Source organism: Photinus pyralis, unplaced genomic scaffold (assembly GCF_008802855.1).
Source record: "Photinus pyralis isolate 1611_PpyrPB1 unplaced genomic scaffold, Ppyr1.3 Ppyr1.4_LG9, whole genome shotgun sequence".
Taxonomy (NCBI): domain Eukaryota; kingdom Metazoa; phylum Arthropoda; class Insecta; order Coleoptera; family Lampyridae; genus Photinus; species Photinus pyralis.
Window position 1 is genome coordinate 16,714,456 of NW_022170878.1, and position 13,880 is coordinate 16,728,335.

Genomic DNA, 13,880 nt, shown 5'->3' on the forward strand with positions numbered 1-13,880 from the left:
AATACACGTATACATTCTCAAATCTCAATCCGTTAGGGTGTTCTAACAGTGCTATCATTACGTTGGTTTTACCACATCCTGAAGGACCAACGATAATACCGCGTTTACAACCACCTTTCAACAGATTGCTGTGCTTAGAATATTGCTTCACGGGAGAACATGTATCGTAGTTTTTTATAGGTAGTAACGTTCGTTGAGGTTTAAAACGTATGGTGGACATTACACTACTAACCAATAACCGCAATATTTTGTAGTATATATTCACAAACAACATATATTTCGCTTAGTCGTGTTATAATCATCAAGGTATGACCTTTATTTGCACTACTAAGAAAAAAATTAAAAAAGGGGCGGGCTTAATTAATTCCTTAATTAATAATTTACCCGTTGAATTACATTTACCCGGATATCGATATTGCGGTCCCGGAACTCGTTTACAAAAGAGGCTTGCTCGGGGCGATAAAGGAATTAATCTATTAGATGAAGCCTGCAAAGAACACGATATAGCTTATTCAAAATCGAATAATCTCGGTGATCGTCACGTTGCCGACAAAACGTTGCAACAAAAAGCGTGGGAAAGGTTTCGATCAAAAGACGCCACCGTTGGAGAGAAAACAGCCGCTCTTACTATAGCTGGTATTATGAAAGGTAAAAGAACATTAGGTATGGGTATGAAAAAACGTCACATGAAAAAACGAGCCTCTGCCTTGTCTTTTAACGCCGCCATTCGATTAGCTAAAAAACGTATAGGGGGTAAAATCAATTCAAATTTAAAAGCAAGCGTTCAGCGTGCTATGAAAGTTTTGAAGAAGAAGAGTATTAGACCACCCAAGCATCGCATTTTACCTATACCCAAAACCGGTGGACTTGTTCCTCTAATTCCACTCTTTGCTGCATTGGGAGCATTGGGTTCTTTGGGAGGTGGAGCTGCGGCTGTTGCAAAAGCGGTAACAAATGCAAACAATGCTGCAAAACAACTAGAAGAAAGCAAACGACATAATCAAGTAATGGAAGCGGCAGTAATAGGAAAAGGAATATATATAAAACCTCATAAAAAAGGTCTAGGCCTTTATCTAAATCCATACCAAAAAAACTTCCAATAAAGCTACCACGTCGCCCTTTAACCGATCGCGATCTATCGAAATATACCGGGAAGTTAAAAATACCACATTTTAGAGGAATTTTTATGAGAGATTGTTTACCAAAGTCAATACATCGTTACGAAAGTGGTATAATAAATCTAGATGATGAAAACAGCGTGGGTACGCATTGGACAGCGTACGTTAAGCGAGGCAACACTATTTCATATTTTGATAGTCTAGGGCGTGTAAAACCTCCTCACGAGGTGATACATTATTTTCGGAGCGATGGTAGCGAAAACACTATTACATACAACTTCAACCAATTACAACTTCTTAATACTTATAATTGCGGTCATTTAGTATTGAGTTTTTTATACAATAACACATCGTTATTAAGTCAGTAACATCTATATCGTTAAGGTGAAATGTCTTATACCTTTACATTTACGGGTACAACGTCGACCTTAAGCGCCTTTTTTCGCCCTCCTATATTACTTGAAGAGGAATATGTAATGGGACTAACCAACTTTGAAACTTACAATAGTATTCATAACGTCACATCTAAAAACAATAAAGTAAAATTTGGAGAAAAAACTATTACAATACCACCGGGTTGCTACGAAATAACTGATATTAATAATTACATAAATTCTCAAATTGAACGAACGGCTGGAGATTATGTCGAGCTTCAAGCTAATAACAACACCATGCAATCAGTTCTTAAAGCCAGTCAACCAATTGATTTTGCGATAAAAGATTCAATAGGAGAACTTTTAGGGTTCGGTACAGAAACGCTTAGTTCACGTGTTACTCACACTTCTCGTAATCCAATTAACATTCTAAAAATTAATTCGTTGTTAATTGACTGTAGTATTACTACGGGAAACTTTAAAAATGGTGTACCGGCTCATACAATCCACCAGTTTTTTCCTAGTGTGCCCGCGGGATATAAAATAATCGAGCGACCTCTTAGTGTAATTTATTTACCTATTAACGTTTCCACACTTTCCAACATTACGCTTAAAATACTCGATCAAGATGGTGACGCTGTTAATTTCAACGGAGAAGTGATCACGATAGGATTACATTTGAGGAAAAAACATGGTGAACCGCTATAGTTCTTGTGCGTGCAAGTGTGACAAGGATTACCCCAAACCCTGTTATAAAAAGCGTCAACCTCGTTCTTTTTGGACCAGTAAGCGTAGTTCGCTTCAACAATTAACAGCTGCCAACAAGTCCTATTTGCGAAGTCTCGGTTTCACCGTTATACAATGAGCGTCTTGAACGTTAACGAATCGGTTCGTGTTGACAACGCTATTATCAACTCGGAACTTCATACTCATCAACCTTATACCACACGATTTGGAAACAATGACGAAATTCGGATTCCTATTCAAGAAGACATGTGCACCTTACCTTCTCAAAGTCACCTCTATATTGAGGGAAAATTGTTGCGACAAGATAACACGGTATCATTAGGAGCCCGTTTCATTAACAATGGAATCGCATTTTTATTTAGCGAAATTCGTTACGAGATGAACGGCGTTGTGGTCGATTCTATTAGTAAGGTAGGGTTGACCACCACCATGAAGGGTTTAATATCTCTTACACCAAATGATGCTGCTAGATATGAAAATTCTGGATGGTTTCCCACAACCAATAGTACAATTGTAAGCCCTACGGGACATTTTAACGTTTGCCTTCCTTTGGGAATGCTCCTCGGATTTGCGGAAGATTATCGAAAAGTCGTGCTAAATATACGACAAGAACTCGTATTAATACGCAGCAATTCAGATACAGACGCCGTGTATTCTGCAACTGCCGACGAGGCTTTGAAGGTTGACATTGAAAAAATTTATTGGAAAGTACCCCATATATTGCCGGCGCTTGCAGAGGAATTAGCACTCACTAAGTACATTGACAAAAATATAAACACCCAAGTTGCGTTTAGGAGTTGGGAAACTCACGTTTATCCAGCTCTTCCACAGACCGATAAACACACGTGGGCAATAAAAACGGCCACTAGCTTAGAAACTCCTAGATACATTATATTAGGATTTCAAACGGGGAGAGATGGTAAAGTCAATCAAGACATGAGTAAATTCGACCAATGTGGTATTGAAAATGTTCGTGTATTTCTTAATACGGAACGTTACCCATACGATAATCTGAATATTAATTACTTAAATAACCGATACGCCAGTTTGTATGAAATGTACGCAGCATTTCAATCGTCCTACTACGAAACTGAAGGTCAACCTTTGCTAACCCCTGACCAGTTCAAACAAAATGCACCGTTAATAGTAATAGATTGCTCACATCAAAAAGATTCTTTGAACTCGAAAGCTGTCGTGCTTCGAGTAGAATTCGACACGTCGGCCAACGTTGCCGCTAATACCACAGCGATGTGTTTGATTCTTCACGATAAGGTTTTTACTTACAATGCATTAACCAAAGCAGTTAGACAACTGTAGCTATAAAAGATTCACCGTTTAATGATTCTACGTTAGTACCATGGTTGTCATAGTAGATATACAAGGTTTCTATACTTCTGCGAAACACTTCACCCCTAAAGAATTAGCAGTGTACGATGGGAATCAGATAGCTCACTTTGTCTTTAAACCACCTTTTCCTTGGACCGGTTTGGATGCCACCTATCAACGACAGGCACACTACTTGATTCACAATCATCATTTTATTCGATGGGATGAAGGTTACACACAGGTATTCTTGTTTCCGAAAATACTTCGCGAAACGATACGTACATCGGATGACGTCTACGTTAAAGGTAAGGAGAAAGCTGATTACATTAGAACCATTCTCAAGAGACCAGTTTTTGAAGTTGAAGAACAACCAGCTGTCCCTTTACTAGAAGCGTCTTGCAAATATCACACGCAATCATTATGTCATTGCGCTTTATCTAATGTTTATCACTTGTATAACAACTATGTAATCCATTAATCAAAAATTGACTATTTAATAAAAACATTTCTTTTTTATATATATATTTTTTTTCTATATATTTGCCCTCACATACAAAATAAATTACAATGAAACGTTATGAAACATGAAAATACAAAAAAAAAGGTAATTAAAAAATATTAACAACATTATAAAGCAGGTGAAAATACAAAACATTTAAGCACCCTTACGTTACAAATTAAGCATATTAAGGTATGTATTTAGTAAATGAGTGGATTGTGGGTGATAATATACACCGAAGTTAAATGGTAAGTATGCTGGAGTGTGGTGGTGAAAATACAAAAAAAAAAGGTAATTAAAAAATATTAACAACATTATAAAGCAGGTGAAAATATTAACAACATTATAAAGCAGGTGAAAATACAAAACATTTAAGTATGTATTTAGTAAATGAGTGGATTATGGGTGATAATATACACCGAAGTTAAATGGTGATTGGTAAGTATGCTGGAGTGTGGTGGTAACTGGGAAGTATGATGTGAATAAGCGAATATGTACAAAATTATGATGTGCTTTCAAAAGCTTTAATCAATCCATCTAAAAGTTCGTCACTTATGTCCATTGAGTCATCATCATATAAAACGTTAGGATTTTGAAGTATATTGTCAAGATCGATATAGTTTTCATACCTACGAATATCCCTATGACCCCACGCTAACGTATCACAAGTGTTGGGTATTACGAAACGTTTGTCATCATACGAACTTAGTCCGATTTTATTTACTAATTCAGTGTATATATCATGCAAAGTTGATTTAAAAACCAACATTTTGCAAAAAACTTTTTTATCCGTTTGTTCAGCTACACATTTATAATCGAATTCGCTCAAATCTTTTTTAATGGTAATTTTTTTCACACCTTTCGCTTTCTTAATTACGTCATCCTCAGTTTTTACACAATACGATTTCGCACCCGCACCATAAAATAGATGAATAGCTTTACCCGCATATTCGTCTTTCATTTTGCCAACTATAGAAGGAGTTGTGATTACGCCGTGTAGATTATTTTTATAATTAGAGGTATCGTATTCGTTTAAATTGTTTCTCATATGTTCATACAAGTCGTGAGTTTTAACCTCCAAAATAAACGAATCGGTGTCAGTATACAACAATGAAACATTTTTTCCATAATGGGCGCGTAAAATGTCATAGAAGAAACGATACATTACTATTTTAGAAACGTCTAGAATGGTAAACCCCACATAAATTGGTTTGTTATAAACTACTGAAACTTTTGACATTTCAACTGCAAATAAAGTATGACTGAATTGGGTAAATTTTTTAAAGTGAGGCTGCGTTATGAAACTTTCTAATCCACGACGTCGACCGTAATTTTCCCAGTGTGTTAACAATTTCAGTATTTTTCGTTTATCCACATTCTCCATAGTCTTACCAAATACGCCATTGTTCATTAACTTGAAGAAATCTTTTTCGAAACTATTCGTAGCTTTATTCCGCATTCTCGTATTTAAATCGATGTAGTCGCGTAACCACGGTTTTTGATTGAACTTAAGAATGCGATGAACATGTGTGAGTACGAGTCCATGTTTTAAACATTGTTTCAAATTTCGATAATGAATTACATATTTTGATTTATCGTATAAATTTGGAATTAATTTCGTTTGTTTGTACTTCGCTCTAGGGGGCAAAATATTTTCTGGGCAAAATGGTAAATCGTTGTGGGTAGAATGTAGTTCTAGTGGGTAATGCAGATCAACTTCCAAAATATATCCGACGTCGGATTCGTCTGATATATCGTGAACGTTAAATTTTTCAATATCTGCGCGAGTTAACCAAGAAAACCCGTCAACTGGTAGATATTCTCGCATTGAATTTCCATATAAGTTCGTCGCATCTAAGTACTGAATAAAGACCTTGGCCTGATTAGAATCATAACCAGGCACAAACTCATTATTAGCGCACGACTTTCTTTTAATACAAGTGCTAACACCACCACGAATTCCCTTTTTAATCATGTGGTACATGTCCATGTCCGTCAGTAATTCTAATTTTACTCGTGTAAATTTTAGCATAGCATCCCAAGTTAATCCTGGGGTAGTTACGTAATGAGCGGCATCTACTCCGTACACGTTCATACATAGAGATCTAAAATTTTGAAACACATCCGCTAAAAGTAATACGTCCGTTTTGAGATAAAGGTCCGAATAATCCCCTAATGTCTTACAATTAAATACGTTCCAGATGCGTACCACCCTCTCGTATTCATCGCGTGATATATGTTCTTGGGTCATATCGTTATAAAATTTTGTATGAGAAGGTATATCTTTCTCGTCTAATTTTGACATACAATCTACATATGAATAAGGAAAGCAACCTTTCTTTCGGAGAAGTTGAAATTTATTAGAATCATTAAAAAATTTTCTTATCTCTGCGCACTGTTCCGAAGTTAAATTTGTGGATAGTTTATCTAACGACGTAGGCATAAAGCGAAAACTATCTATAAATCGTAATTTCATATACTTTCGTTCCTTTTTACCCGATTCCAAATCTACTTCATCTACTAGAACCCGTTTACTGAAAGTGATGTACTTTTCTGTACTTGTAGGAATAACGTCAATGTCTTCGGTATCTGCTCCTAGCTCTTTAACGAACAAATGGGAATCGTATCCGCTAAGATTATGGAACACGACCGGTATAAAGTTTGGAATTTTATAATTTAGATTACACGTTGCGTGCGCGCTACCGCGATATTTACCGGTAATGTGACAATGATCTTTAACTTTGGGATTCGTGGAATCGTTATCAAACGGGTTTTGGCAAATAAAACATGTTCGGCTTTCATCATACATTCGCAATTCATCTTCTGAAAGAGGTTCCATGGGACGAACGTTTAGCAAATATTCGCGATATATATTTTTAATATCGTTTTGTAGTCGCGTAATAAATATTTGTGCCGCATTTTCACCTCGATACGTTTCCAATCGTGACCATTCGTCATTATACGACGATTTAATATAATAACAAAACGAATACGGTGTGTGTTTACATGTTTTTATCGTAAAAGATTTTTTGGGGTCTGGTTCGGCGGTATCTAGAGGTTGTAAAATTGACTCAAAATCTGCATAAATAACAAAAGGTAGTAGCATTTGCTTTTGAAAATTCGTAAAGGTAAGAAGATTTTCGGGACGCATATTACCGGTTTTGTCAAGTTTTAGGGTTGTGGTTGGTAGTATAGTAGACGTGTGATTGCAATCTTGCATTTGATGTTTTTTTAGTTGTTGTTCAGTACGAAAATAATTAATGCACCCGTCACAAAAATGCGTTGCTCCATTACGTTGACTTATTTGCTTGCTAACTAACCGTGAAAAATTGTTTATGTATGTATAGTGAGTGTTACCTGCCTTATTACTAATTAATAACATGTTTACGTGATTAATTTTTTTTGACTTACTGTAATACAGCGGCCCTATTACTTGAATCTCTTGCTTTCCATCTTTATAGACGCACTCAATCCCATAAACATTAACGGAAATTTTAGGGTTGTTGGCCTCAAACGTGGGTATTGACGACAACGGTACTGGAAATTGGATACCGTCCCAATTAAATATTTTTAAAATATCTGGATATGATTCTTTGCGTTGCGGTTTCCCCGTAGGATGAATCAACGCCGATGCGAGCGTCCATCCGAAGCACATCTGGTCGTTGTTGTCAACGTTGATAATAGCCTTTCTTCTTTTAAGAGAAGGAGGTAAATCAATATATGACGACGCTTTTATCGGATTAAATTGTAAGAAGTTGCATTCCAAGTATAATAAATCTACTAACACCCATCCTGAAATGCACAAATATGTAAAATAAAATTACTGAAATTATTATTTACCGGAATCGCGGCCTTGAAATTCCGATTCTTTTCTGCTTAAAATTTCAACCACTTGTTCCACGTATTCTTCCAAATTAGTGCCCAGAGTTGTAATTGCATATTTGGTTTGAAATGATTTAATTTCGACCTTTTCTTCCAATAAATACATTCCAAACAGTTCAAAATTGGTTTTTAGCGATGGGTACGTCTGTAACTGTTTGTTACATACTTTTAATACTTTGTTTTTTACATCTTCCATAAATGATTTCACTTCATTATGTTTACCAACTGGTGATATTCTAAAACTCATTATTTTCTTCTCAAATGAGGATCTAATAATTTCAATTTGGTCATCTATCACTAAACAAGCATTCGATTTATGTCTGTTACTACGCAAATGTCCTTGATAACCAGATCTTGCCACATCTTCAGAACATTGTGCGCAATGCACTGTAGGTACTCGCACCGGTGAGTCATCGGTCGATATTTTAACCTTTTTTAGGGTCGGTGGATCCAGACGTGCTCCAGTTGTACACGATACGCGTTGATGTCTTTTTAAGTTATCTTTGCGCGAAAATGCTCGACCACATTCACATTTGACTAAAATTTAGGTGTACATTATCACACAATATGGTTACAAAAAAAAACAACTATATTAGTAAGTAAAAACTAAGGGGTAGAATAAAAGATTAGATCTAAGGAAACTACACATCAGTCAATGAATACTTTAAAGCGTTAACGCTTTAAAGTATTCACTGTCCGGTGACGGGAATCGTGGACCCTGTGTAGCAACGTCACCGGGAGGGGATGGAAAGGTTGGTATGTAGTATGGGAAAAATAAAGATTAATAGAGAAACTTTCATTTTAAATGTTCTAATAAAGTACTAAAATCCTCATAATTTAAATGTCTTTTCAGTAGTTCTTTCGTTTCATCCGACACGTTTAAACTCTGACAAACTGTTTCTCTTTGTAGTCCTAAGCGCTTGTATCTCGCGTTCAAACGTTCGTACGCGTGCACGTTGGACAATAACTTGTTCATCATTCGACAGCGCGCACGATTCACGTGTATTACATCACTATTTAAGAGAAACAACTGTTCAAGTTTATCATCAATATTGTCTGGTAACAAAATCCTCGAGGAAACGTGTCGTTTTACATCCGCTACATTAGGAGGGGAATTACGGTGGATAGGGTAAGTTAGAGGGGGTGAACTTGGACGACTTCGTTTGGGATTAGGTTCTCCCCATTCGCTATCAAATTGAGTGGCAAGAGCAACGCACTCTTTCACTTCAACGTCGTCTAGTAAATCACCATCATTTACATTCACACACGTTTGCTCTTCCACTTTTGTTGATACCGCATCGGTTGCACCTTTATCTAGATAAACATGCGTAGATTGGGGGGATGGAATAGGAGAAAGGCATTCTAATAATCTATGGTACCATTCGGGTGGTTCAGGACTACTTGTGGATGTATTTTTGGGATCGAAACCGTCTCTATTGTTTGAATCGTTTATCGGAATAAAAGAAATATCTTGCAGTATTTTAGTTTGTTCAAGCATTACACATTTATTAACTTGAATAATAAACTTACCAGGAACACGATCACTATTCACAGCACTAGTAGACGGGTGGGATTGTTCAGCGCGCGACATGTTGAAGTATGCGTCTCTTATGAAAGTGCACTTCTTATATACGTTTTTCCTCTCCCATTAGTGTCGCTTTTATCGCCTGGGGCACTACAAGTACTGCACCTTTTTGCAAAGAATGAAAAAAAAAAAAAAAAAAAATTTGCTGTAACCCCCCCTCCGAAACCCCATTTTATGCATCCAATTTGTCAGAACTGGTCATTATTTATGACGTCAGAAATGTGACGTCATCCCCTAGAACTATATATATTATACAGACTAGTGTGAAACATCGCATTTTGTAAATGACTGCATTACCAAATATCGAATATATAATTAATCATTTAAAAAACCCTAGTGCTACGTATCACAAAAAAATTGTTGACGAGTTTGTGTCAAGTTGGTGTGCCCTTTTAGATTACAACAATATATATTCGTGGGGATTACAGGTAACTATGAATTTATAAATTATTACCTATTTACGCGTTTGTATTCCAATTTAGATTCCGGGTCCGATTAATACCAATCAATATAAAAATTATCACCACATCCCAACAGGTCACCGTTCAATTGAAGAATGTTTCCTTTCTGAAATTGACCGTTTTAGAAATACGTATAATCGCTGGGACATTATACGATTTTTAAAGGCGCGTAATTCCGAACAATTATATCGCATTTTTCATAATTCCATTTCCTGCATTTATTGTATCTCAAGTACGTCTTTACTTTTACACGACAAAGAACGTCGATTATCGGAGCTTTTAAGTGTAAATTGTCAAAATTATCCGGTTAGGTTTCGATCTAACCGCCCTTTTAAAAGTTTTCTAAATTAAATTTTGTTTTTTTTTCTTTGCTTCAGAAATGCAAACATTAAAGGAATTATGTATGCAAACATTAAAGGAATTATGTTTGGGAAAGTTTTCAAAATTTGAGAAGAGGTGGCAACGACGAATGCCACCTACTCTCAAGCCGTTACGTCGCCCTCGGACACTGTCCTTAATACTTCGCCGTAACATTCTTCAAATGAATTAATGTCCTCCTCCTCTTCCTTCAACATTTACACTCCAAGCCAATGTAGTAGAGGGGGTAACTACTTATATTAGCTCACGTACCATAGGTAAAGTTTAATAACACGTTGTCTCTCGCACGAATAATCATGTGTTTCGACAATGTATCGCCTGACTACGCGTGTTATGATAAACGATTGCTAACTTATAATAATTGGAGCGGAATTCCATCACCCACATCTTTGGCAAGTGTAGGATTTTTCTTTACGAAATATGGTGACGAAGTAGAATGTTTTCATTGTAAAGTGCGACTTAACAAATGGGAACGTCAAGATAATCCCCTACGGGAGCACCTCCGATGGTCAACCAACTGCGTCTTTGCGAAAATCCTTCAGAACAAATCTAACAATACGCCTCCACCCAATACAGATGTGTGTGGTATATATACTACACAAGGATGAAATTTCCACAAATATTTTTTTGTATTGTCGTTTATAATTATAAATTGCTCTTAATTATTGTAATGACTGACAACAACATCTAATAAATGATTAATTTACTTTTGGTATTTTTTTCTTTTGGTAGTAACCAGGGATACATTTTCTATGTAAGAGGAGTAATGATTGTGACCTTGATCTAAATGAGGAGGAGGAGCTTTCAGAACTGGAGGGGGGAACGGGGTAATCTGACCTTGACCTAAATGAGGAGGAGGCCTCAGAACTGGAGGGGGGAACGGGGTAATCTGACCTTGACCTAAATGAGGAGGAGGCCCCAGAACTCTCCAACTATACCTACTGAAACAGAACCATTTCTTGGTTTCTGCAATTGCGGTAAACAGGGGCGTTCCAACCCGAGGGTGCAAGGAGTGCGTCGCACACGGGCGGCAATTCAAGGGGGCGGAAAATGTATAAATAAAATGCCTAAACAAACTGTTCTTTTAAAGCTAAAAAACAATCCGTTTGCACCGCGTAACATCGTCAGATGCGCGTCTCACTCTGTATTACATTACAATTTGCAAATCAGCATTTACTTAATGAAAGGAGTTTTTCGAAATTGAAATTAATAAAAAATCATTTAAGATCCACCATGGGCCAAGTAAGACTCTCCGACTTGTCCATCATAAGTATTGAAAATGAAATTTGTGAAAGCCTAAATGTTACTGACCTTGTGGCTGAGTTTGCGGCAAAAAAAGCCAGAAAGGTCCAGTTTTCATAACGTTTATAAAATCATATTGTATCCATAATGTTCTGTTAGTTCCTAGTTCTAAACCTTGTTTTTTGCGTGTGTTGTTTATTTATAGGTAGAATAAAAATGTATAATGTACGCATCAAAATCTAAAAATTGTTTTAGTTATGGTAGGTATACATTATCCGATTTTAGCAGGAGGAAGGGGGCGGCAAAATCAAACCGGCACGCCGGCGACACGAACCCTAGGAACGCCCCTGGCGGTAAATGTAGTACTCAGAGGATTTTTCCTAATAAAGTTATAACTATAGTTTTGTTTAATGGTATGGTAAAATATTACACTACTCATTTGTCATATTAACCATACCTACTTGTCATTTTATATATCAATTTGGTTACGATGTTGTTTACAAGCGAACTTTTTAACAATTTAAGGACGATTATACCACCTGCAACCGATAAAATTAATAACTATGCAACGTGCTACAACGCTAAGCTTTACAGGAAAATGATTCCGTTCTTACAAATCTTTACAAGTCATACTATCGTTGTCTAACAATGAATGCACTCTTAGTTAACTGCACGAAATCCAAACAACAAATAATATCAACTACAGCGTGATCCTTTGGTCGGTCTACATAGATTGAAATTTGCCCCTAGAAGGTATCGCTGCTTAAGATTGACGACGATCGTATGTACAATTTGATCATAAGTAAGTAGTGGTGTAGGGAAGGCTTGCTATTCCTCAACGGTCTTTCCGGTGTAACGATCCTAGAGGTTCCGAACCCAGCACTGCAATCGTGACCTATCCTATTCATACAGTTGGCAATTTTGGGGAAAAACTACGAACAGAGACAGTCGAAACGATGCACTTTCGCGGCAAATTTGAATCTCGGCAGCAGTCAGCTCGAACTGGATGGCACGAATGAACAAATAAAATACCTACTTGTAGAGCGCCAACAAATCTACGATCACTTTAAGCAAAACAACTCGTAAAATGATAAAATCTCATGTTAAAAAGGAGCACATCAAAAGCATAGTTGAACTCCGGCATCGACGTCAATTAACTTAACACGAAAAGGACAGAGAGAATGGTATGTTAACGTCCATTATCGCCCATGTAAGTCATATAAATATAGAAGAAATGTTAATTAGAGGACTCCTTTCTCGTATATGCTAAGACACGAGAGCTGCAGTCCGTACGAGATGATGGTGCAACACATGCAGCTGAACATCGAACTGCATGCGGTACTCCCTCCAAGAAATAGTTAAATCAAAACGTACAGCACCACAACGCGCCGATAATCCGGCAGTTTTTCTTCCCCGCTTTTATGCATTTCATTAAAGTTTTACTGTCAATCAAATCAAAAACTAGGGCTCGCGAGCAGGTGCGCATCGTGCTTCCTACTCGAGCTAAAAGGAGAAAGCTGCGAGTTGGTTTTTTTTGTCGACCGCGGTAGAATTCTTGTAGCATGCAATGTACGAGTATGCGTTTGATTCGCAAATATAGGTAAATGTATCCTTTACTTTCTTTTGTAATTACTGCAATTAGGAGTAGTGGTTCGTCTTATTAGCTTGTCGATTTGTTTTTATAAATTTGAATCTGTAGGCCCTATAAAACGTAGGAAAATTCCTTTAGCTTAATTAATTAATAGTCTGTTTTGATTTTAGGGTTAGATTTATCATTTGGTAACGTTGGGCTACGTCGTAGCCCAGTAAAATTACATAAATAAAGGCCAATCGAAGGAAAAAAATTCCGGAGTTTTACAAATTGGTACAGTTGTTCCTTAGTGTCTAAATTTCAAGAAAATAAAAAGTCCTTATAGGCGGGAGGTGAACTCGAGAAAAGGGAGCCATTTATAGGGGTCCATTTTTAGTTTATAGGGGAATTTTTCGAAAGAAAAGAAATTCCCCTTATGTGATGGTTTTGTCCGTCTGTCCGTCTAACTCGAGAACGAAAAGAGACAACGATGTCAAACCTTCGCAAATCGATTTCTACGAGTTCAAGGATCAGTGCTGTTGAATATGAGCTCGTTTTCTAAACTTGAACTCGTGCGTTACACGCGCCACTTATGAAACCTATTGAAACTTGTACTATTTGTATGTCAATTTGTCACTCATTTAGTATAATGTATAATTTTAAATGGAATAAAGCCTAGCTTTATAAAAGGTTAAAAT

General features: G+C 36.8%; 2 protein-coding genes across 2 annotated transcripts; one reads left to right on the plus strand and one right to left on the minus strand.

Moving 5' to 3' along the window:
- Positions 1-2,353: 2,353 nt before the first annotated feature.
- On the plus strand, positions 2,354-3,556 carry LOC116180021. The gene has a single exon (XM_031499844.1). The coding sequence runs from the start codon at positions 2,354-2,356 to the stop codon at positions 3,554-3,556; it is 1,203 nt and encodes a 400-aa protein (XP_031355704.1).
- Positions 3,557-4,148: 592 nt separating this feature from the next.
- Positions 4,149-8,676, minus strand: LOC116180431. The gene is made up of 2 exons (XM_031500408.1): positions 7,905-8,676; positions 4,149-7,856 (listed from the first exon to the last, which is right to left on the minus strand). Exons 1-2 carry the CDS (start codon positions 8,191-8,193, stop codon positions 4,567-4,569), a joined length of 3,579 nt encoding a protein of 1,192 aa, XP_031356268.1. The 5' UTR covers positions 8,194-8,676; the 3' UTR covers positions 4,149-4,566.
- Between the last annotated feature and the right edge of the window lie 5,204 nt (positions 8,677-13,880).